We start from the raw sequence: 27,013 nt of genomic DNA, 5'->3' as shown, positions 1-27,013 counted from the left end.
GGAATTTAATCAATAACGATGTCAAATATCTTTATGCTGTAAAAGATCAGATCTATTACGAATTCTGAAATTCTGACCAAATAAAGAAATCTGATATGATTGCTGATTCGAGGATGGATGTCTGCGAATAATATCTAATCTTATACATCTGCGATTAATGTAATTATAATGTGGTAGGTGGGACTGATTGCAGAAGCACGTATCTATGTCTATGGACCAATGGTTCGTTATATATGAAGAATAGAGTTAATATGTAATCACTTTTCAGAGTTATATCTCTATGCTCGTGTGCTTTTTTATGTAAAAGACATTGCCTTCCCTGAATAACAGCCTTATACATATGCGATGTCTCTTGGATGCTTTGCCTGTCTAATGTCTTTATACTCGTTCTCTTAGCTTGCAAGTAGGTGGATCCTATACCACCTTCCTGGCTAGTTGAAAGCCCTAGAGAGCACAAGTTCTAATATTCTCTTTCCTAAAATACTCCCCCTTTTATCAATTCTTGCCTTCTGGTTTTATATCTTTCACATATCCCTTCACAAGAGATGTGAACCCCTTTCCAAGGAGTCATCCTTATTCAAAACATATCAAACTTTATTTACTACTTTCTAAAACAAATCGCACCTCTATAAGAATTGCCACCTTGACTATTTTTAAATCGCTGACTTGAAAGCTTGTTTATAGTCGGCTATTATTAATGTTTCTTAATACAAACATTAGTTGATCATTGCCTTCTCTATGAAATATAAACATTGTTATATGTGAATCGCTGTTCTTAAACATCACCGTTCACCCTGTAAGTTACTATTAGTTATAACTTATGATAATAACTACGTTTGTTTGGATTGCACCTCCTCAAGACCTTAATTCAGATCGCACCATTTGCAAATAGGAATGGTTATTAACTTCACTAGCCGCTGGTCTTCAATGTACCATTAATTGCTGCCGTGTGTTAGGTGTCCGTCTCTTTCATATTGAATCGATGTCTTTTCTTGTGAAACTAATTGCTTATTATATTACTTGTTTCTTACTGAGTTCTGTCTATTACCGCTGGATACAAATACATGGATTGCTGTGTGTTTCTTTTCTTTAATCATTTCTTTCCTTGATGCTTATAAAGTTGCTGTCATAATGAAGTTGGCAATATAAAGATATACAAAGTATAATCTTTGATCAATGGCCCATGATGAAGTTGGACATTCTATAAAAGAAACTTGCCCATGATGAAACTCGTCATTGATTTATATGTCTTCTTATTTCTTTGCATTATGGAGTACACATCGCTGCATACAAAGTGTATTACATGTCTTCCATCTGATTTAATGATCTTATCAAGATCTTCAATCTGCAAATAGTCACAACTGTAGGTAGACTTGAAAGGCTTTCATCACATCAATGTACAAGTCCTGAATAATGCATTCATGTTTCTTTAGCTTTAGTCTTTGTATCATCATATCTTAAACAGCCATTTGACATCAATGATAAGCCATAATGACAAACAATTCCAACAATCCTTAAAGATAATACAAGGAGCTTTCTCAATATTAACATTTCTTGATGGAGTCTTGTTTCGGGACATCATAGACAATCCCCTTTTTTCTTCTAAGCTGAAATCCTAGGCCCATCTGGAATTCTTCCACTATACTGTCGGTATCCAGGCCATAGACGAAGGCCAACATTGAAAATACTCTGCATGTCATCTTAAAAATTTTTGATTGACATAGGAAAATGGGGCAATGCTGTTTCATTTCTACTTTTATCCATTTCTTCATTGCAAAATGAGGGTGCCATTTCCCTTTTTGGCCGGTACCATTCCATATTTTTGTGGCTAAAAGCCTTTTTTGTTGTTGTTGGGTCATAAGGGATGCAAAGCATATCCCTAACGACATTTTGGTTTATGATAATTTTCAAGCCCCTTCCTTGAACGATTCCTGCATTTTTGTCATACTTAATTGCACAGACTTGTATTAACTTAGGACATGGATGAACAAAGGGTACCATGTACTGTGGAAGACCATAGTTCCAAAGCTTGAACCCTAGGGTTACTCTTTTGTTCTCCTTTACTCTCTCTAGCATTCTCCTCATGGCACCTTCACGGAGCTGTTTAAGATTTTGTTGTAGCTTAGGATCATGAATTCTATCTCCAAAATCTTTTACCAATACCGAGTCTTTGTGATTTGTTTGCTTCAATGACCTGGTATACTCTACTATTGGCCTTTGCAGTATTGACGCTGAGGCGTATGAAATATTGTCGTAAACATTGATAAATTTGGCAAAGGCTGAAGTCTTCTCACCTTTTCCAGTAGAGTGATGCAGAGCATCCACCAAACTTAACCAAATAGGGAGATTTCTTCCCAACTCACTTACACAATAAGGTGGTAACCCCCTAAAACCTCACAGGACCCCTCACAAGGTTATGAGTACTCTTAGGGTTGCAATACATCAGAACATCCTCATTCTTCTTAGTCCTCATCCACTCATTGGAACATGCTCAAATAGTCCTCATCAACATGTATGAACCCAAATCCAAGCCCTCCAATACTCAAACACCATAATTCTCCCTACTAATCACTCATTCAACACCATACCCAATTAGGACTCCAAACTCCGTTCCCAACATACAATGGATACTCCAACCACATATACCCCTTGGACACCCCTAGAAAGGTTTCTCAACATTCACAAAAGGTTCTCTAACCTCCCAACCACCCAAGAAGAGACAATGGACACTGCTGCTGCACCACTGGTTTTAGACAGTCACAAATGTTCATTAGGACAGTCATACTTACATGGACCATTCTTATATACTGCCCCTTCAAATGCAAGTAATAATGAGGGAGATTCACCCTACTACTCCTCTTGCCTCAAACTCAACACAAAACCCACTCATAGACTTGTAAAGTGTAGTGATTTCAATGCACTGTCAAAACTAGGACAGTCAATGCATAGGTTAGGACAGTCATAAATCAACATAGTTTGATGGACTTCTTTGTTTATCCAGCACTTGGTTCATGCCAAGGGGTCCTTCATACATCCCTCTCTTCACTTACAACACTGTTCAACACCTTTGTTGCTTTCACACTATCCAAAACTCCATGAATACACTGTATTTTCAGACTGTGGCACTGACAAATCTACTATTTGACATCATTTTGCACGTGCTAAATTGAGCATGGGACCCTGCAAGAAAACAACAATAAAGTACATGGTATGGCCCTTCATTCCACCAAGTATTGGCCTGATCAACGCGGAATGAGGGCTTATTACTGTTAGTTTTTGTGTCTCAGACCAGCGATCAGACTTTCAGTATTTAATTTCAGATTAACATTAAGTAACTAAAATGCAAGTAAACGAAAGAGAGAAAACAAATGCACAAGAGACCAACACAATTACCCTGGGAAAATCTCTGAGGAGGAAAAACCCAGCACTAAAGACCCACAGGTCAGATTATGTATTCAATCTTGAATTGTAACAATACAATACTTAGCTCCAGTCATGTGACTCAGATCTGGAATCTTCAACTTCTTATTTGAATGACTCAGATCTGCCCTTTCATTATATCAGGTCTGCACTTCTAAATTCACCAAATGCACCATCTAACAGTAATTAGGAACACCAAAATAACTTTGTCTTGAATAAGTTCGCCCAGTTCACCTCTGAATTTCACACACCAAGGAGCAGAAGGATTTTGCTAATTGCATGAATTGAATGAGTGAATTAACCTTGGCAAATGATCTTTATTTATATGAGCATAAGTCCTTCAAGTCAGCCTTAATTAGGTAAATATGTTTGGCGCCAATATTGTTTTAGCATGGCGTGTCATTATAGGGCTGGCCCTGTTTTAGGGGCACGCTACCTTCTTTGATGTGAAGGGTTCAGCCCTACATGTTAAACCTTGGGAAAGGGGGGGCCAGCCCTTTAGGGGTTCGGATGTTGCCTTAGGCAATCCGAACCCCCTTTTCTGAGCCTAGTTACAAACAATAATTACATTTTACAGAGTCACTGTTTACCCTACCTAGGGTTTTAACAGTTTTTACAAAAAATAGGATAACTTACTCAAAACACAACCAAAATGAATGAAACAAAAACCAAATCAGAGAGGATTCATTACTCCTTCATTTCCAATGGATAACCAAAGCAAGTGTATATGTTTTGTAAATGGAAAGAGCCTGTTATCAGACTGTCACGTTAGAAAACTCAGAAAAAATGCAGTGAACTTAACTCTTTTTATTGATTTTTATCCTTCTCATACACACCAACCCTCACTCAGGCCGAGGCAAGGCTTATTTAATGTCCTTCAAGTCCCCTCCAACGGTTATAACCACCTTTTAAATGTGTATTACTAAATAACACCTAATTACCTATAAGATGCACAAAAGTTGCTTGAGCAATTTTTGGACAACATAAGCAACTTTGGCTAACTTGAATCCTAGACCCAACCTATGACTTTAATGACTCAACAATGACAAAAATAGGTCCAAAAGACCCTTACATATCATCAAACATCATTTTTGACCTATAGAGGCATATTTTCCACATTAGGCCATTTTTGCCTATTTGTGCCAACACGGCCCCTACTAGGACTCAACATACAAACCAATGGTCTTAATGACCTTATTACATCATATAAGGTCTTTCAAGACCTTATTTACAACATTCATCCTTCAAAACACAAAAGACTCATAATTTGCCTCATAGAGGCTTGATGTCAACTTAGGTGCTCCTGCACCATAGAGGATGCTCCTCCTGTAGTCATTGTGTAAAGAATAGCTCTTCAAACATGCCTTTTTGTGACGAATATTGTTGCTCTTGAAATCTAAGTCTTCACACTTCAATATTATTCAGCAACTTTGCTCCGCTTTGCTTAAGCTCTATTGCTTGCCAACTTGCAAAATGAATGCAAAAGGCAGTAGGGTTGATATTTCTATGGCGGTTGCAGGGCTAGTTTGTGTGAGTTAAATGCAATTCTTTTTCAAAAATACCCACAATCTAGGAAGAGGTACTTATAGCTTACTGTGCCACCGATTCGAAAAATAAGGTGCTCAAATGGAAACAAAGGATAGCATGCAAGCCTTGCATTAAATTCAGTTTCAAAGGTAGTCAGTTAGAGTTTTTTCAGCTAATGATTACAACTAAAAGGGAAATCATCGCGACAAAACCTGGTTAAGACACCTAGTGACTTATACCTAATGGTACTTATTGAAAACAACACACTATTTACAAGTCCAAAAGGTTGGGGCACTTAATGAAAATGTTTTAAATGAATCCCATTAACCGGGATTCCAAGGGCGTTCCCTTCAAGTAAAGAGCACACAAATATACTGACAAGGTGGGTTGAATCAGTATATTAATTAATTTTAACTTTTAAATTGATTTGTAACTAGGTTACTACTTCAAATAACCATACACATAGCAAAGTACACCAAGAACACAATTTTTCATGTGGAAACCCAAAATGGGAGAAAACCGCAGCAAATGAATGCTAATATATTATCTCTTTTACAAATTGTAAAGCCACCAATCCCTAGACTGATTTGTCAGCACCAACCCACAAGAAGCACTAACTCCCCAAATTTGTAAGCACCAACTTACAAGAGGCTCCAACCCCTTCAAGTGAAGCACCAACTCCACTAGATGAAGCACCAACTTCACAAAGATGAGGCATCAAACTCAACACATAAATCTGCTATAAAATCTGCAACTGATCCTTTCATCAATCTGCCATGATGGTAATCATGAACTGTACAAATCAATCAAAAGGCTGCCACAATGCTGATAAATTTCATTCCAAACTGAATATATATCTCCTTTTAGAAAATGCTGCAACCTCCCATTTATTCTTTCTTAAATCTGATATAAAAACTTTTCTCAGCATATACCCTTTTTTGAATTATTTTCACAGCATTTTTTACACACCACTACACTCTTTTTCTCACTACTTTCGCAATCTCCCCCTATCATTTGTATTTACATCTCTTATGTAGAGAGACATCTTTTGAAAGAGTGATGTCTATTCAAACAGATATAGTGATGTCTATTTAAACAGATATGACTCTTCCATTTTGACTTTTATCTTTTCAAAACTAATTGTTATCATGAAGTCTTTTTTGGGGATGGAATTCAATGCTAGCTTGCAATTGATGTTTTCCACAATTGAAGTCTCAATGGAGACGAGGATTGATTCTAACCTTCTTGCTTTATTGTCAATTTTTTTTTTATTACGTTCCTTCCATATTTCCCAAAATAAGTATTACTATGATGTTATCAAGTAATGCTGCAATAATAGTAATGATGCTCTAATAATAATAGTATTCCCAAGATATTTGATCTAATAATAATACGAATTACCATTTCCATATGAACTACTGTTAGATGTATTATATACTCGCCCTAATGCTGAAATGGTAGATTTAAGGCTGAGACCATCATAAGGCTACCGAGCATAATTATAACAGAAGTAGATAAGGAGATTAGATTGTAATGATAATACTGCTGTAATAGGGTTATGATCAGGAATATTACCAGCAGTTCGATTTTCCTTGGTCTGATGAAATGGCCCCAACTGGGAGGCAGGCTGCTGTTCTGATAATATTTGCATTCTCTGATTTCCTCTTGGTGCAGGCTTAACATCTTTCCTTTGATCTCCTTTTTATGATCATATGCAACCTGGTTTGGTGCCCAATAGTCTGATGCTTAATCAGGCCAGTCCAATAACATATATGAATAAGAAAATGGTAGGTAGAATCCGATGATGGCAGTTTGCAATTTTAAGTTGATCGATGCTTGAGAGCTAGTTCTTATTAACAGCTCTTCTATCTTATCTGATCCATGGTGATGTCACTGGATGGTTTTGATTCATTTCCTTCATATCTCTCAATGTGAGGGAGAGGTCACACCTCTTCATCATGTGTGCCCTTTGGCAGGAGACACACCATTTGCATCCTTTGAAAGAGTGCAACTCTTCATTATTTCTCCCCTTTGAAAGGGACATGACCTTTCACAATCAGATCTGCACTTCTTATTTAAATCAGATCTGCACTTCTGATTTCCAAATTATCCCCCTCTCAAATGAGGTTCTCTTTTCCCTTTTATATCTCATGTTTGAGGGAGTCACAACTTTTCATTCCACGTCTTTTGACAATTCATTAACTTAATTAAATTTTTTAATTTTAACTTTATGTTTATTCCTTTGAATTTTAATTTTATTATTATTATTTACCATTAAATTCTATTTCAAAGTGGGGACATTACACACGCCAAATTAAATGCTTCTAGTTTTTATTGATGGCCGTTTTTACATCCATATGTAAGTACAATACGCCTTCAGCGTGATAAAACTACGTGGCCTAAAATTAGGCTCGCATCCATTTCCTACAAATGGAACACTAGAAATAGTCATTGTCTGATATAATTTTGCTCAGAATAGCAATGTGCACATGAGCATCCTCAAAGATTTTGAAAACACTTTTGATCTGAAAACCACCAAATCTTTCAAACAATTCCAGAACCCTAACTGTCAAACCATTGATAGCTTAATAAATCCAACATTAGTTACTTGAAACTGATGTATTTGAGAGTTTTGAAAAGACAGAAAAGTCACAGCTGAAATCTTTTGAATATGGGTATGTGTTGTGACGTTTTCACACATCGCCCCATTGCAAATGGTGACCCCTGCTTTTTTTGCTTTTTAGGGTTTGTTTTCTAGGTCTTTTAGGGTTTTGTCAGTTGGCCTTCGCATTTTTGAGTGCCGTCGGGGAGATCAATAGGATAGCAGGTCTGGCTTGAGTGATGTCCTGATCCTGAAATTTTGGCTAAGTCTGGAATGTCCTGATCTTGAAATTTGACTAAGTCTGGAAACTGAAAAACCTCAAAAAACTAGATTTTGCAATATAACTCCTGGAGGTCTGAAACCACTCTCAAACATCCTGAAAGTATATATGGAATATAACTTAAAGTATAAGATCTTTCTTCTTTCTTATACTTAAATGTTATATTCCATAAAAATTATCCTGATAGAGAGTTCAAAAAGTCAAATTTCGCTCCTGTCCTTCACTGAGGATCCAGAGCGAATTTCGCTCCTGTCCCTCTCCAAGGGACCAAGGAAAAGCGCTCCTGTCCCTCTCCAAGGGTCCAGGGCAAAAAAGCTTATTTGAGTCATTCCTGACCTTGTTTGGTCAAATTGAAACATCAAAGGCATGGCGGAGGACGAAATGAACATGATAAAGCATCCAGACTTGATTGAAAACAATGAAATGATGAAGTTTTTGCCTAGGAGGTCAAAAGCGCTCCTGTCCCTCACTGAAGGACCAGAGCGATTTTCTTTATATGCACGATTTTAGACCTTTTTTGGGCTTGAACTCTTATTCATGGCGTATAACAAGATGATATCTTCCTTAGCCAAGAATTTCGAGATGAAGGATGAAGCATTTTGGCCTAGAGGGCAAAAAGCGCTCCTGTCCCTCACTGAAGGACCGGAGCTTGAATTTCAAATTTGCACTATTTTTGCAAGATTAAAGTGATTTTACGATTTGAAGAGGTCAAGGGAAGCATGTTTTGTCCATTGAATATAATTTAAGCGGTCCACAAAGGAGTAAATCAACCCAAATGACAAAAAGTGCTCCTGTCCCTCACTGAAGGACCATGGCGCTTTTTCAAGTTTCTCCTCTTTGTTTGAGATTTTATGGCAAAACTTGACTTGGATGGGAAGGACGAATGATGTTTTATGCCTTAGACGCGATTGAGGGTTTAAAAGACAAGGAAATATACCATGAAGTAAAAAGGTGCTCCTGTCCCTCTCCAAGGGTCTAGAGCGATTTTCTAAGAAGTATAAATTTCTTGCAAAGACAAGGCAAGTGTTATGATCGAAATGAATGGAAGAAGATATGATTAGCCCATTGAAGATAATTTGGAAGGCTAGCAAAGGACAGAAAAGCTTGAATTTACAAAAGTGCTCCTGTCCCTCTCCAAGGGACCAGGGCGAAAAACATGTTATCTAGCTTTTCTCTCCAAATTTGGACAAGTCTAGCCCAAGGCGCAAGTTTGAAATAACGTTTAAAATGCTTCGAGGTGGAATTGAGATGCAAGAGTTGCAAATTTTGATGACAATTGGCAAAAGCGCTCCTGTCCCTCTCCAAGGGACCAGGGCGAAATCTCCAAATATGCCCATTTGCCTTACATTTTGCGATGATATTTTTATTACCAAGACTCAAGAAGTGGTGAAATGTGATGTTCTACGCCTGGAGGGTAATTTGAAGATTAATGTGATCATGAATTTGCACAAGGGCTCAAAAGTGCTCCTGTCCCTCATTGAAGGACCAGGGCGATTTTTATAAAATCAACAATTTCCCTCCGAGATTATGCTAAGGCAAGGTTGTGCGAGATGGGAAGGATCTTCTAAAGCATTGTAAACAAAGATTTGACTTCAAAATTTGAGAATCCTAGCCTAAAAATGAAAAAGTGCTCTTGTCCTTCACTGGAGGACCAGGGCGAAAATCTTGGGAGAGCTTATTTTGCCTTGCAAAAACGAGTTAAGCATGCATGGAACAAGTGAAATAGATCATTGCTCACTCCACAACGAGAATCGACAAATGAAGGACGAAGAAATAAGAGCAAAAGTGAAAGGCGCTCCTGTCCCTCACCCAGGGTCCAGGGCGAAAAGGTCTTAAAGTCACGTTCCTTCTAAAGATCAAGTGAATTAAACTTAAGACTCCAATCAAAAATGCCATTTTAAAATGCCTAGATGAAGTTTTGAATGTGAAAATGAGGAATGCAAGGCCTAGATTGAGAAAAGCGCTCCTGTCCCTCTCCAAGGGACCAGAGCGAAGTCATTGGCATTCATTATTTTTTGCCATATACCAATGTTAATATCTTCCAAATCGCATTAGATACCAAAATTGCCAACTTTGGAATATTTGAAAAAATTTAAATTAAATTGGCATTTAATAAAGGCGCATGGCATTTAATAAATTAATTTTGGGCCTCAAAAAATTGAATTTCTATTATAAAGGCATTTAAAATTAATTTTTGTGAAATTAAAAATTAAAAGTTGAGCACACAAGGCATTATTTTGCCTTTATTTGACAAGTCGGCCTACTCCTTTTGAGGTTTTATTTATTATTTCACCTTTTATTTGCTAGGTCGGCCTCATAGGTAAGTGGAAGGTGAGCGCGCTATATATTGAGGAGTGTTGCTTCACATTTCAAATCATTCAATCATCCTTTCAAGTGTGAATTTGGAGAGCTATTGGAGAGGTGAATTTCTTGCTAGAGTGGAGGATAAATTCTAGATGTTTTGAAGGTATTTGAAGGTGAATTTCCAGATTTTTTGAGGAGGCTAGTGGAGTTTGTTCTTTTCCAAGCTAGAGGAGGCGTAATTCATCCAAGGGAGGACTATAATCTAAGCTTGTCCATCAAAATCCGGTCTTCTCTCATCATTTTTTTCAAAGTTTTGTACTTAAATACTCAAGGGAAGGTATGAAGAATTACTTTTTTGAAGATCTCATTCAAGACTTGTTGTGATCCCATTGCAATTTTGTAAAATCTAAGTCTTGAAAATCCAATTTCCATTCATGATTAATTTGAAAATGTGTAATTCTTGATTTAGCATGACTTTTTTTCAAATTAATATCTTAAGTTTTACCTTTGAAAGGTCTTAAATTTCATGCTTTGAGGTTTGATGCTCAAAAGACTAACTTTAATATTTTGTGCAGGCATCAAATGGAGATCCCGGAGTTGGAAGATCAAGCAAGGACAAGGGCGACCTTCTTCAGTCTAGCATTGACAAGGATGGCCTTCTTCAGTCAAGCGTCATCAAGGGCGACTTCTCCAATCCAGCATTCCAAGGCGAGGTACATCAACATCCTGCACATCAAAGACAAAAGGAGTCAGAGCAAAGGGTTCGTTGAAGAAGCAGATAGTTCCAGATGAATTAATTAAAGCTAGCTTCTCAACAACATCAAGTTGAATATCTACCAAGTTACAAGTGTCAGACGAGGTGTCATCCTAGTCATCACTTCTCCAGTCAGTGTGGTCCACCTCAGCACGTCCAGATTCAATGTACCTAACTCATGGAAGGTGGCACAAACTCCGATGTACCTACCCTGGCTATTCATTGGTGGAATTTTCCAGAGAGGACATGTGTCCAAGCAATACAATTATTTCATTGGTCAAGCATTAAATGTTATGTAATGGTTGTAACAAACCCTAATTAGGGTTTTCATTATTGAATCTTGGCCATTGATCTCAAATAGATCTGAGCCATCGAATTGTATTCAGGGCACTATATAAGCCCTGGCATTTCATTTGTAAAGGGCAATAGAATAGAATAGCAGTTGGAAGCAATAAGTTGGAAGTAATAGAATAGAGTTAGTGAATAGAGAGTAGTTAGAAGGTGATTAGAATAGCAATTAGAGTAGAGTAGAGAGAGAAGGCAAAGATTGTTGCCAAGATGTTGTTGTAAGAGACTTGTAAAACTTCATTGAAGAAATGGTGAAATTTATGGGTCGATTCGACAATTTGCATGGTCTTTATGCTTCTCATATTTGATTTCATGTTATTAGATGAGTGGAAGAAATGTGCTTGATTGATGGTGGAATTCGTATATCCATACTACTAGCAGTTTGTTGATTGCAGACTTGCCTTGCGTAGTCAACTGGAATCACTCAGCTTAAGCTTAACTTCAATTGTTGCTTCTTCATTGATATGCATCAGCCTGATGGTGTCTATGCCTGTAGTGATGATTTGAACATCATAAAGCTTTCCTTCGAAGATCGCACTAACCTTGTGGAGATGGTCCTGGGATGTCAAAACAAGACTTAGTTAGAATTTCATCAAAGATCATTCATTGCTCCTACATTCTTAGTGTTAGGATTAGATCCTTTCCTCGCCCTCATCTTTTTTCCTTTTTTTCAAATCAAAGCTAGTAAGAGCTTGTGTTCCAGCAATATTCAAAGCAGATCAGACGTTCAATCATCAAATGTAAGTCCCCTTGTGATTCCAGCAAATCACATCATACCACAGAGAGCTTATCCACACGTAGAGATCCTACAACGAAGAACCTTGGAGTCATCCTGATTGATCCTTTTTCGCGATATCTTCAGCAATCAGAGGCTTTACTCAAGAGAGGATAAGGTACCCTTGGGTATTTTATTCTGTGTTTGATAGTGTACAAAATACACGTCAACAATATGATAAAATGTGAGGCCAAGAATTGATGACATTGACAGTATACCCACAGAAACTATCATAAAGAATCAACCACGAGAAATTGTTGCTAGCTGCCATGAAACTCTAAATGAAATCTGCTGATATACATATGAAAATAGGGGCATAGTGAAAGTTTTGTAAGGTGCAATCATTCATTCATGAAGGATGGTAGCACTGGAACATTGTTTTTGCCTTTTATGCTTAAGGAGGGTTGAAAACTCTGACATATCAGCAAACCCTACCTAACACAAATTGTGCAGACTTATTTTCCGTCTAATTTGACTGCTACACACTGCCATGGTACGTATAGGCCCCCATCTTTTGATGTTTTCTAAATAACCATCTAGATCACTCAAGTGCCTATTTCAAGTATTTTTGTCATTTAACATCTCATATTACCTTCTAGGTGTGCCTGACACTGCTATCTACCATTTAGCTTCATATACATAACTATCTAGGCAGATTTTTCTGTCGCTTTAGTTCCCTTTAGTAGAAATATTTGATGATTGAATCCTTGCTATGGTGTGCCTAGGCTTTTCAGCAGATATTTCTGTTATGTTAGCCACCTTTTCTTGGAGGAACTTTTAGGCAGAGATTACATCCAATTTCCATTGTCTATCACTTAAAACTCAGACAGTATTCCAGTCTACCTTTGCCAACTTTTCCTCTTAACACTAAGGTGCAATATCATACAACTTAAGCCAAAAGCAGAACTTTTGAAGGGTCGTGCCAAGTTTTGATGTGAGATGGAATTTGGCGTGGCATAGTCACTATTGGTGCACATGGGTGGAGATTACGTCACCAACTGCCAAAAGTGAAATTTTTTCTCTTCAAACAAGGCAGAATTGTGGGCTACTTGAGCCAAGCAGAATTTCGCATCATTTAAGGCTTAAGCCATTCTTTTTTGTCTAAGGTGGAAGTCTCACTAACTCATGCCACTTTACCCTTGTCCTTGGCAGAGTTTTGTGATGGTTCAACCCTTGTAAATGTGCTCATGTTCTTGTGGTGGAAATTCAGCTTATTTTGCCACTTTGCCAAGTGGAGTTTTCTCCCCATGTTGCCATTTTGCTAAGACTGAAGTGGAACTTCGTATGACTTAAGCCAAGGAGGAGAAGATGACTCCCTTAGCCATCTTTGTATTCTTTCCTCTTTGCTGATGCCTTTGACATTATCTCAAACATCGTCATTGTTCTTTGTTGGAGTTGTGCCAATCATCATCATCCTCCAAAAGTCACTAGTTGAAGAATAAAGACCATGACATGACAATTTTGCAAACCGACCAGGGAGACTACAAATTGAATTGGATTAACACACAAAAAAGAGTCAGTTTGTTTGCCACTTACGGTAAACGATTAAATGCAGAAAGGAAATGCACAGAACATAATGGAAATATATTAAATAACCAATCTCTGTATTAATTCAACAGTCCATGTACATCAAGTGCTTATAACATTACACCCAAATACCACTATCATGATGCCACTACGAAGGAACGGTATGCAATATATAATACCCGAAGGGGTGCGACCAACTGTCGCGTCCAACTGCCCTTCGGGACGACTAACTAACTGACTGCCGTAACTCATTATTACCGATGACAACATAAACATAATATGACAACATAACATAATGATTATTCTTGGCAACATCATCCCCCCCAAGAAAAGAAGTCGTCTTCGGACGACTTAATACAAAATAGAGATGACATTAAACAAAACCAAGGTAGAGAACTGCAGGAACTGCTAACGCTAGTCGAGCATGGAACTCATACACCTGCTGCGTCCTCGCCTGAAAACCCTTTTCTGCTACCATCCGATGCTCAAGTGCGGATTTCACCATTAGTGCTTCCTTTGACATCACAGTCCTCCTGTGCTTAAACCAAACTTGTCTGCAAAACACGCTTTTTAGTCTCAGCCTCCACCAAGTGCTACTCAAATGATACTGTCTCCCTAGCCAATTTGTCCTCGATAGCCACCCACGCTGCCCTCTTGACATCCAACTCCTGGGTACGCTGAGCTAAGTCTCACGCTACTACTGCCTCTAACCTGGTGGTCAGCTCCTCCCGAGCCCTCTGTGCATCCACCAAGGCAACCTCACGTCCAGCCGAGACATACTCCGAGTTCCTCAAAGCGTACCATTCATGCCTGGAGGTGGCCACAACCCTCTGGCACAAAGGCTAGGAGACGCCTCAAATCTTCCCTGGTGCCGTATGACTTCACGTGCTTGCAATGCCTTCCCTCAGACTCTGTTTGTTCGCAACCTCCAAATCCGTCTCCCTTTACGGCTTATGGCTTCCCCGCCAATGCTTAGCTTCAGGCTTCTTTCTCACAGTATGGGACAACCCAACACTTATTGTGCCTTCTCTGATGCCCTTCGCCCAACTCAAAAAGTGTATTGTAGCTCAAAAATAATCTGGGGGTTTGGGGCAGCGCCCCTCATGGGGTCCAGGGGTAGCGCACTGTACGGTGTCCCACCGCACGGTGGTCTCCCATGGCGGTTCCATCGTACGGTGGTCCCTCGACTGTGGTTCCCCTGCATGGCGGTTCAATTGTGGCCATCGATTTTTTTTCTTTTTTTTGAATTTTATTTTATTTTTTTTTAATTTTTTTTTTTTCAATTTCCTACTCTAATTGTCCAGGGAGTCTTGGCTCGGTCCCGTGTCTCTGGGATCGCCCTTCATCCTTCTCGGTTTGCCTCGCCCGAGAGTCTCCCGCTTTGGTCCCGTGCCTCTCGAGTCGCCTGCCCGGCCTCTCGAGTCCCCTTCCATCCTCTCGGGTCCCCCTTCGGACTCTTGGGTGTCCTTCCAGCCTCTCGGGTTCCCTGCGCGCTTCTCTTGGTAGGGTTTCAATTTGGACCCGTTGGTGGCATGTTTATTTTCAATGGCCATCTGAAGACCTGGAACCATAAATTTTACAGGAACCATGGTTTCCTTCCCGTACATAAGAAGAAGAAGAATAATAAAGATTTTGAAGGCCGCGACCTTCCACACAGGGTTCCAATCGTTGCCGACACGAATGATCTTGGGATTATCTACGTCACCGAGGTTTGGGGCGTCTCCCTTCCAATATTCTTTGTATTCCGGCAGGTACACCTCCTTTGTTACTTGCTCTGGTTCCTCTACTTCAAGCCTGTAGCTCTGGAACATTTCGTAATCCTCCATCTGCCAGTGGAAAAGCCCGTTCAATGACCCCGTCTCATCCTCAGAGCACTCTCCTAGTTTGAGAATCCCTTCGTCGTTGGGCTCCCTGTAGCCTCGTCCTTCGTCCCTTAGGTTGCCTTCTCCTTCACCCTCCGATTCCGAAGATGATGCCAGTTCCTCACTAACCAACTGCGTCCCAAGGTCTATGATAAACTTCCTTTCTCCATTCTCCATAGACAGAGGGTTCTTCTTCCAATTGTGGGTGGCCTTGGCTGCCACCAGCCACCCTCTCCCTAAGCTCGCATCATACCCTTTTTTCTTTAGTGGGATTACCACGAAGTCCAGTATGAAGGGTTGCGTCCCGATGGTAACTTGCTGGCCCATCAGTGTCCCGATGAGTTTGATTCCATGCTGATATGCTTCCAGCAAATTGAATGTAGATGGCCACGGCGTCGGCTTCCCCAACTTCCGCTAGGTTTCTTCTGGAAGAACATTCACTCCTGATCCACCATTGACGATGGTATCAGTTAGAATGGTGCCAAGGATACCCATCTCCACAATGGTCGGGTTCCTTCCAGTGTTAACTGCCAGCAGCACGGGGTCTATTGCAGACCCCCCAGGAACATATGTGCGGTGGTTGGTATTGGTGTGTAGTTGGGAGAGATTATTTAGCAACGCTGTTCGTAATTGAGGCATCGTCTGGAGGTCATGTACCTCACAAGCACCTCCAGTTTTAAAATTTGATTTAGTATAGCCTCCTTCGCCTTCGGTCGGCTGGAAGTACTTGTCGTACCCTTTGCCTTCGCCCCCTCGCATCTCTTTCTCGATTTCTTCTCGTGCTTCCCGTACCCTTCGCTTCTTCGTCTTTGGGTCTGGGCACATTGCTTGTCTGGCTTGGGTGTGGGTTACGGTCAGCACTTCCTCTTCTTTGGTTTCCTCGATATTGAGCAAGTTGACGTCGAACTTCGGGTAGGTGGCATCTTCGTGGTCTCCCAGTCCACACCATTTGCACAAATATTGTGTGGCCTCTCCCTTAGGGCAGTCTCGGGCGAAGTGCCCCCACTAGTTGCACGCTCTGCATTGTATCATCGGTCGACCTTTGGAGTCATATTGGATCCGGTTCCTTGTATTGTTATTGTTGTTTCGTCCTCCCCACCGGTTATCTCGGTAGCCTCCTGATGTTGCATTGTTGTTCGCCTGGGAGCTGCCGATACTGCTTGATGTAATTGGTTGTTCTTGCGTAAGCAATACTTGTTGGTTTCGTGTTTTCATGTTGTAGGGGCATTCCCTGGTGGGATGTCCCATTAACTGGCATATATCACGATAGGGCTTCTTTGGGCAGGAGCCTTTCGTGTGGCCGTCCGTCTTACATTCCGTGCACCAAAGCTCCCCTTCGTTGGTCTTGCTTGGACCTCCCTTCATAACCTTCAGCTCTTTCATCATCCTCAGCATGTCCTTCTGCAGGGCTTGCACTTTTTTGCCGGACTCACCATCGCTGCTGCTTCCCTCAGAAGAGTTATCATCCTCGGACGAGCTATCCTTCTTTTTCTTCTTGGATGTCTTGGTCTCGCTCTCGAGATCCATCGCTCTATTATATGCATTGTTGTACGAGTTTGGTGGAACAATTTTCATCTTCTTCCTGAGGGAGCGTTTCAGTCCCTCCACGAACCATCTCTTTTTCAAACCATCCGCTGGTTGATTCTCCATTTTCCCCAACAGTTCCTTGAGTTGCCGACTATAGGCTCGGACAGTCTCATTCTTGTTCTGCTTTGTGCCGTAGATTTCGGCTACTATTTCATTGTTGTCTCTGAGGATGCGAAACTCTATCTCGAACTCCTTCAGGTTGGGCCATGTGCCGACTTTGGTCTTATCCGTATTGGAGTACCAGTCGATGGCCACTCCCCTTAAGGTTGCTGGAAATTGTGTTACCCATTCGTCTTGGTCGGTAACACCGTTCACTGACCATATGGTTTCGAAAGTGCGGCAATGGCGGACGAGATCTTCCTTCCTGTTGCCGTTGAACTTTGGCAGCTTCTGCTTACTTGCCATCCCACTGCTGGCTCTCGCTCCTCTGGTGCCTTGTGTGCTTGTACCTGGTGATCCTCCGCCTCCGCCTGCTGCACCTGACCCTTCACTCGTGGGTCCTCCGGAGAAGGTTGTTGACCTCGAACCGAACAAATTGCCTCCCGTACGGTACCCTTGTGCTCCCTCGGCACCGTCGGCCGTACCGTCACCTTCGGTCGTCTCCCTCTGGTTGTCCTTCGAAATGGACAAGTTCTTTAGTAGGTCTCTGGTAGCGTCGATCAGGGTTAGACTTCGCCTTGTTTGTTCCACCAACTCTTCACGACTTCTTACCCTACAGTGGTATTTTGGCGAACTGTAGAGTTCTCCTTCGGCACCCTCCATGACTCCTAGGTTCCCTTCGGGCAACCCTACGACAGTGTAGAGAGTGTAATTCTCTCCGTCTATCTCTGCCTCCGCAACCTCCGTGACACCTCCTAGGTTCCCTTCGAGCAACCCCACGGCCGGTCGTCCCTCGGCAAGCTGCCTTAGCCTACGCCTTCGTTCTATTTGCTGTCTAAGATTCAACGCTCTTTGTTGTTGATTATAATTAGGGAATGACGGATTCCAATTGCCTTGGGCAACATTGGAATCCGCCCAAGGGGGCCAGCCCCTTCCCCAACATGTAGGGCTGGGCCCTATACCTCATGGCATCTAATAAAAGACCCCACGCTACACTCCACGCTACATACAAGCCTAACACGCCATCATGATAGGGCCAACCCTATCCAAATATATTTCGCATTAAATAAATTAAAAAGGTTTTAATTTATAAGGCAAGCCGACATGTTTAGGAGTATTGCTCCACATATAAATAAGCATAAACCTCACATCACAATTCACTCATTCAGTTTTATCATTCCATGCGAATTATACCTCTGCCTAAAATGCGAAGTTTGAAGAAGTAATATTGGCGATTTGTATCTGTCATAAAAGGTGCTAATATCAAGAGCAAATACAATTGCAAGGAGAGCGAACTATTCTGTAAATACCATTACAAGGAGGGCAAACTATTCCAGATTCAAACAGCTAGTGTTGCAGTCCAGTTTCAAGCAAAGGGGCAAACTTAAGATACAATAAAGTGCTGACCTAGGGTGTGGATTTGATTGCTGATTACTGTGTTAGAAGGGGCAGACTTGTTGAAGACCTTATCAGCTCTATGTGCAATCATCTTCAAGTACTAAAGATAAGTGTTGTAATCTTCATATGAATATAATCCATAATTAGATCTGAGGATCTTTTCTGGCTGGGTTTTTCCTCCTAGGAGGTTTTCCCAGGGTAACCATGTCTTGTTTTTATTTTGTTCATTTCTATGTGATGCCTAAACCTAGAAAACTCTAAATCTTGCATCTAATCAATTTAGTTAGAAACTAAAATCTGTTTTCTGAGTTTATATTAATCTGAAAGTGCTAAAAGTTAACATTTGTGCCACTTCCCATTCGTCACTTCGTATCTTTTTATTTTTGTCCTTATTTAGTATATTTGGCATAAATCACTTTCGTACATAGCAAGCACACACCATGTACACAAAAAGAAAACTTTTTATTATTTTGCCTTTCGGCCACAATTTATCTCAACATTGTGCCGGGATTATTACGGGGTTCAATTTCTCCTTCGCCTCTTGCCATCACGCTCTGCGTCCCACGACGATTGTTTCGTTTGCGCGTCGTCGGCCTCTGGGTTAATCTCACCGACGGGTAGGCCCATCATGTCCGTACGCCATCCGCTCCTTCCTTTCCCGAGTACATCTAGGCAACGGCGCCAAATGTTTGCCACATACGGTAAACGATTAATTGCAGAAAGGAAATGCATAGATCATAATGGAAATATATTAAATAACTAGTCTTTGTATTAATTCAACAGTCCATGTACATCAAGTGCTTATAACATTACACCCAAATACCACTATCATGATGCCACTACAAAGGAATGGTATGCAATATATAATACCTGAAGGGGTGCGACCAACCATCGCGTCCAACTGCTCTTCGGGACGACTAACTAACTGACTGCCGTAACTCATTATTACCGATGACAACATAAACATAATATGACAACATAACATAATGATTATTCTCGGCAACACAGTTTGATGACAAATGGGAAAAAGGTAAGTGCAAAAATTGAGTTTTTAAGGGTGCAACTAATAGCAAATTTATTACAGATATTGAACATTCAGCAAAATGCAATGGGGTATACTAAGGCAGTCTATAAATTCATCAAGACTCCAAACCTTATAATTATTCTAGAAGGTGAATACAGTTTTAGAGTTTAAGCAGAGGATTTTTGGTATTTGCATTGCTAAATTCAACACTCTTTTTAAAACTAGTTTATTGGTATTGAAAAAACAATAGAAATAAATGGAAAGAAAATTGTGTTGATGATAATATAGCTCCATTACTGTTTCCATTTCTCATTTGGGTCCTCTCCAGGTTATGCTTTCTTCACTGGACTGAGGCACGCAAATTTCAATAAAAGTGTACTTTTGTGAGATGATTAGCTAAAAAGAGTTTGGGCTTTAAAACTTGGGAAAATAATTTTTTTTTGTCTTGTGTACAACTTTTCTTATTACAGCTATTCATTATAGGTAATGATATTGTAGCTTTACTGAACTTTTATTACTGTCCATGTTCCCTTTGAGGATTATAAGTCTTTATGGAATTTATGGTTTGACAAAGTCAGCATCCAGTTGTGTCTACTGTGTTTTTGGTTTTGAAAAATTTTGTTCTTAGCTCAAAAAGTGAAGCTTTTGAGACTACGATTCAAATTTCAATGTATTATTTTTCTGTCATATGCTGTGATTACTATTCCTTTTGGTATTAGTATTTATTTTTAACATGTAGTTACTTCTATGAGGAGGATATCTGGTTTTCATCCATTGTTCTGATGCAGAAATAGGTCACACAAATGGAAAACCAAAATCTGCATGGGGCAAAGAGGGCCATAGAGGTCAAGTGGTAGTGCAGTACCAACCTACACTTGAGGGCTTGAAAGAGGCAGAGCGACTGCATGAACATTTCAAAATGAATGCTCGTGGTCGGGAAGAATGGAGTAAGGTTCGTCCTTTCTGGCATGGTTTACCTGGGCATGAAGGGCTTGAAGAAGGTCCTGACTTTGTCAGGCTTGATGAGGAAACAAATGAAAAAAAGAGAGTTTTGTATGGTTACCTAGCTTGTGTGAGTGACATGGATAAGGTGCCAAAGAAGAAGCAAAAATGCCATATGACAGTCAACAAGAGAGATGTTAAAGATATGGCTGCTGCTCAAATCAAGCCAGAAGCCTCAGTGTCTTTTTGATGACTTTTGCAATTTACTATTGAATGTTTCAATGCTATCCGACAATAGATCAAGATGGAGAGAGTGCTTTCATCATCTTTTTTGTACCTACAATTAATATTTTTCTATTTCAAGAGATTACACAATGAATGTCATTCAAAAGAATGTCAATGATTTTTGGTTTGTGCTATCTTTAGAATTTAATCTTATGCGTCTTGAATTGATCATGAAGACAAAAGAATGCCTGTGTGGATGGGAAATGTTTTAATAATATTTATCATTGCAATTTTTGCTATTGGTGAGTAAAATGGGTTAAATTATTTACCCTGTGAATCATAAATTCAATTACATTGCTGGTTTTCCTTGAGAGCCCTTAGGCTCATTTCTTTCATATCTAATTGCCTGTTTTTTCGTATGAATCAGAAGCTTACTGTAAATGATATTGCATTTTGGTTGGAAATCATGATTCATATCAATAATCGGAAATATTCCCTTATGCAAGTGCAGCTTTGTAGAATGGATTTTAGCATGGATGATACACATACAGAGGTGTAAGAAGCAACCGAGCGTAAATTTCATGTTTGGTGGGAAGCAAATGATTTATGAGCAGTTCTACATCTACAGAATAGTAAAATATACATGGGCGATGGAACCTATAAGATCAAGATAGGTTACCTCTGTCATGCTTGGCAATAGCTGTGTTTATTAATGTAGTCTTCTTCTGAGCTCCAATTGCTTTTCTTGCAAAGAGGAAAAAAGTAGATTGATGCATTTGAATGAGGTTCGACATAACTGCACAAAATATTGGAAGAACTAATCAGCTAACCAATTGCCAAAAAATGAATAATTGGATTTGGTTATACCTGCTCGAGTCTGGTTGCTTTTATTTAATAAAGGCCAGTTTTTGGCGAATTAATTTGGTGCCATGTTTGATGCACAATCTTACATGCTAGCTGCATCTTTATTTGGATGTATTTACCTTTAGTTCAAAATTTTTGAGTTTATTAGCTACCTAGATTATTTGATGTTCGCATAACATATGGATCTGCATCGAATCATTTTTTAAAATTTGGTTGGCTACTTTTGGGTATACAAAACTTGTCTGTAAGATGGCATGACAACAAATGACTCGGGAAATTATTATGCATGCCTTGAAATTTATCCTATTGCAAAGAAGTAGTAGTTTTGTGGAGAGGTTGTTCACAATTGCACCTATTTGGATAAGTTGACTCAAATCTATTAGGTTGAAAGAGAGAATTTCAATGAATGGAAAATCTGAGGATGTGAACTTATCTTGATGCTGATCCAAACATATGCCCCTGATAATGAACCAAAATAAGAGGGTTTTTAAGGACACAACTGCCTACTTCCTTGTAATAACTCTTGCGGCAATTTATATCAGATTTACAAAATTCTAATAACCCAACTCAGATCTTCAATTTGCAACCAAATGGTGAAATCGGGTATTCCAAAAATTGCACTGATAAACTTATAAACACTTAAAACCTTCATAAAAACATAAGATGAGGATTCTACAAACCCTCGTAAAAACATAAGATAAAGATAAACTCCAAGAATGGAGCTCAAAGTTCCACAAATCCACTCCAAAATCCAAAATACTCTCCAAACTCCTCACACTTTACAGAATAGCATGATGCATGGAAAGAAATGTCTAACAACAGACAAGAACAGCAGTATATGTTGTTATTACAAACCAACAAATCTGAAAATGAATTATATGCAACTACAACACACTAACTATTACAACCTCTGCCAAAGCAACACACATAAAGTCTCTTTGAAGCACTACTGCAACCCTTGAAATGTGATTGCCACTGGAGACTTGTAAACACTGCTTGCAAGCCTCTATCCCCTTGGTTTATCATCTTGGAAGATTACTCTTTCAATGGTTTCTCAGCCTCTGAAGAACAACAAAACTCTGCTAAAATCATAAGATAGAATGAATCCAAAACAAGTCGAAATCACTATAAAAGGCACAATATTCATAAAGCACTTTTGAGCGCCAAAATCTCCATGCCAAAGAGGAGGGAATCCTGCATTTAAAAAGTTGTAACCACCTTTCCAAAAATGTGTCTCCATTTCTAGCACTTTAATAGAAATTGCCATTTTATCCAACTTCTTGATTTGAACTCAAGAAGACTAATAACTGCTAATTTTGAGATTCTCCAAACCCCCTTGCCATTTTTGGCTCCAATTAATTTAAAATGCCATTTAATAATTTGACATTAAAATCTGATTTGATTTTTTCTCCATTGAGAACATTATTTCCCAAATTGTTTGCATGACTTGGCTTACTAATTTTGGACAAACTGGCCTACTATAAATAATAAGTTTTATTTTTGAAAAGGGGACATGACATTCGTTTTCAATTTTAGTCTAATATGAAGAAATATATTGTTGCACATTAAAGAAAAATTAAAATTTCTTTAGCAGCAGCGTCCTAGCTGAAGGCAATGAATCAAATGCCTTGAATAAACAAAATTTTAGGAAATTTCATTAAACTTCCAATTTGTTTTTTTGGTTAAGGATTTTACTCACTACAAGTCTGCCACTTGGTGTAGTTCCAAGCAAAAATTTCACAACCGGAAACAAATCAAACATTTAAAAAAATGTCTGTTTAATATTAAGCGTTTAGAACAACCAATGTTATTTGCAATTAAATTTCTTAAAATCAATATTCCAACACACAGGAAAATGTTCTCGTAGAAAACAATGAGCAAGAAGATAAGGTAGCATTTGAGCCCATTTTAATCCCAGCGAATAATAATTTCTTTTTGGATTTAATAATTACTAACTTAGCAATATTAAATACATATGTATACGTAGGATGACTACTTCATAGTGTAATCGGTGGTTTTCTGTTGCAAGTTTTTTCCGTGTTAGACCCAAGCTCATTAATGTAAGTGAAGACTAGGCTAGCTGTCAGTAGACTTTGACATAAATATCTGCCCACTAAGCTATCAGTACTCTGATTAAATATCTACTCACTATCCATCTTCCTCAGTGCAGTTGAATTGTAGCACACTTAGAAAAGAATAATGTTAAAGATGAACTACAAACTATCTGAAGACCTAACCTGTTTGGTATTTGCCTAAGACACAATTCCAGTATCAAGAAAGGGCCCTTAAAATTGAACAATAGCAATATTAGATTTATTATAGTTGTATGTTTCTTTTATATGCAGCATGACAGTAGATATGTTTATTTTATATGTACTAAAAGTGCTTTATAAATAAGAAGCAGAAGCTGGATAAAAATACAAGATATTCAAACACCATTTTTAGCGAATGTTGCCTGTGTCTATTTTGAGAATAATATAGATTCCGTTTCCTTATTATTCAATGATATGAGAGATGTAGGGGTTAAAGGCACGAGCAACTTGTTAGCCACTGTCAAAACTTGGAGGTCCCCAAGATATTGGTGACTTTTGTAAAACTGTCATGATATAGAGTCCAAGATTCCTGTCGACACCTTGAAATGCAAGCAAAACTTACTAATTAATTATATTAAATCATTCTAAGATGATAAGGACTAAAAATAGCTCCAATGATTTTAATTTAAGAGGGACGGAGAAACAGCTAAGGGTTGGAGGCATCAAAGGGCCTACATTTCCATCCATGATGAACATAGATTTCTTCTCCCTGGGTCTCAGAAATGGGTTTCTGGCAACAAAATTATCGATTGTCATCACAGGACAAACACGAGCCTTCTAGCCATGAATTCTTGAATCAACCCTACTAACCCATTTTCCAGAATTGTATAATGTTTCTCAACTGAAAGACATAATATGATTTTTCAAGAAAGAATGCAACGGAATATACAAGTTGATGCATATCTTGGCACTTCTGACCTATCAATATTTCCAGCCAAATTAGTCAAAAAATAAAAATACTTATAAATTATTTTAATCCCTTACTGGATTTCCAAACTTAAGTTATAAATTATTTTAATCCCTTACTGGATTTCTAAACTTAAGCTATTCATTAGCAGATGCGAGTTGAGAGCTTACATTCACTGACGTTGCCAGTCTAAAATACCACAGTTACAGTCCTTGATGATAGACAGCTACAATCAGGAATTTCTTTTCACTTGAATGAAAAAATGGAAGGGATCGTGACATAATCAAAGACTTCTTTATTGCATATTACAACTGAGAATGTAACTTGAGGAAATGCCTCCTTTTCTAGTAAGAAACCTGTTGAGTGATGCCACCCTGTACCAAGTTGCAAGTATGCCCTCTTAGTACTATGCAAAAAAGTAGTATTGGGATGATGAAGCTAACACAACATACATAAACCCCATTGGATTTTATTTTTTGATACTGTTCTCCTGACGTGTTTTCCTTAGGATTCTGCTCACTTCTGAATATATTCGGGAAAAGTAACAAATCTACAGTTCTTTTTCGCTTTTTAAAGGTCTATGCCTTAACATAATTTAGGAAGTTTAGATCAAGAGCTATGATTACAGGTCTTTCTTTCTCATTTGTGGTCCTTTTATTTAATCCTTCATGATACTTATTAAATCATGTTATTAAATATTTCTGCAGATAGAGGCACTGAAGCACAGCCACATGGATTATTTACTCTCATTATTGACAACTTTGTGTAAATCAGAGACTGGACAATTTAAAAACTTGGACCATGGCAAGAATCTGCATGGAATCTTATCTATTATTTATGTAGTCAGCCAGTAGTACAGGACACTAAGAGGCAAAATTAGTCTCTTTCCTTACCTTGTCTAATTAACTAAAAGAAAGAAATCATATTAATGTCCGCAAATACTAAAAAATAATATCAATGTCCACAAATGATCAAAGTGGCTCAATGGGACTTAAAAAGTTGCAGAAATTATGCTCTCAGCAAATCCAACCCCCTCAAAAAAAAACTAGGTGTACAGGGGTAAACCCTTGAGAATTAGCATATGCAGAGTCTTTTAATATATGGTAAATCCTATAGAAGAAATGTTTCATGTTAAGATCAGCTCATGGAGCCAGGGAAAAGAGAGCCGAAACAGAATGCTGTACTCTCAATCTGAGTAAGAAGTAAAAAGGAGATTAACATCCTCACCAAACACCATGAAAGGGTCAATACAAAGTTACAAACTAGACAGTTTTGTCAGAAGTCCTGCAAACAGAATTTTGTTAGGAACACCCTTAAATGGCTGCTTCGCAGTCAGGATAACAAAACAAGTTATGTAAATGCTATCAAAATCAACCTTTTTAATTATATTCATTCAGAATTAATCTTGTGGATATGCAAAATCTCACTTGTACATAAACTACACATCTGAACTCTGAAAAAGCAAACTTTTGGATGCACTCACTGAAAATTTGAAGGTCAATAAGCATAATATGACTGGTGGAATTCATTCCTCTGAAATTTGTAATATAATATCCATGATAGAAGGACCCTGGCCAAGTCATCTTGGGAGCAAAGGATTTTAAGGTGTGCAAGGTAAATGAAGTGCAAAATATGCAAGGTAAATGAAGTGCAAAATAAACAAACATTGCTTTCAACCTGCATGCTATATGATATAAAGGTTACACGAACTGATATTTGCTGTGAGAAACTCATCACGATATCTTATATCCAGACAATCAAACCAAGTTTATAAAATTTATTTTAAAACTAGATACATTAAGCACCTGTAAACAAGTAAAGACATTTCGATACGTCCGACAAACCATCATGACCTAAACTATGTCAAAAATTCATATTAACATATCTCAATAGCAATAGGGATGGAAATGGTTGTCTGTACTGCTTGGCATTTTCTTCAATTTCATTTTTTCCGGTCTAGAGCAATCCTATTGCAAGATAAGAACATTCATCCTATTACAATAAAAGAATTCTACAGCTTTGCAATAACAAGTGCTTCTTTTTGGTATACGAATTTGTTTTGTGAGGAAACAGGCAATCCATTGATATCTTGTGTATCAATCAGCTCTCTTCGACTTAAGATTAGGGTCCAAGAGTTATCAGATTCAACAGCAACATGCACGTGGTATTATACCCTCAAATTTCAAAAGATGCCTCTGTGTGATCCAACCTTGGTGGGCTCCTTGTTAGGCAGCGTCCTCACCAATAACACTTTTCTCTTGTCTTCCTCTCGTGTTTCACTTAAAACTCCTGAATGTTTTCTCTTTGGCTGAATTTCATCTCCAACTCCAAGTCATCCTATCTGAAAGGCAGTCATCATGAATGTGAACTATGAATGAGTTTGGAGATATCCCCATCAAACTTAGTGCAGGAGCATTGCGGGCAACCTGTAATGAGTTTCTGGAATCATATTTGCTAAACAAAAATACATTGGTA

General features: G+C 38.8%; 1 protein-coding gene across 2 annotated transcripts in view; it reads left to right on the top strand.

Annotated features, from left to right (window-relative positions):
• LOC131028789 (protein SUPPRESSOR OF GENE SILENCING 3 homolog) overlaps window positions 1-20,852 on the top strand; it is a 30,496-nt gene extending 9,644 nt beyond the window's left edge. For both annotated transcript variants that reach the window (XM_057959137.1, XM_057959138.1), the window contains exon 3: window positions 20,296-20,852. In XM_057959137.1, the coding sequence (XP_057815120.1) occupies window positions 20,296-20,699 (404 nt within the window). In that variant the 3' untranslated portion in view covers window positions 20,700-20,852. The remainder of the gene's footprint in view (window positions 1-20,295) is intronic.
• Window positions 20,853-27,013: the final 6,161 nt, after the last annotated feature.

Source organism: Cryptomeria japonica, chromosome 5, assembly GCF_030272615.1.
Source record: "Cryptomeria japonica chromosome 5, Sugi_1.0, whole genome shotgun sequence".
Lineage (NCBI taxonomy): Eukaryota > Viridiplantae > Streptophyta > Pinopsida > Cupressales > Cupressaceae > Cryptomeria > Cryptomeria japonica.
This window is presented reverse-complemented; position numbering and strand designations above follow the sequence as displayed.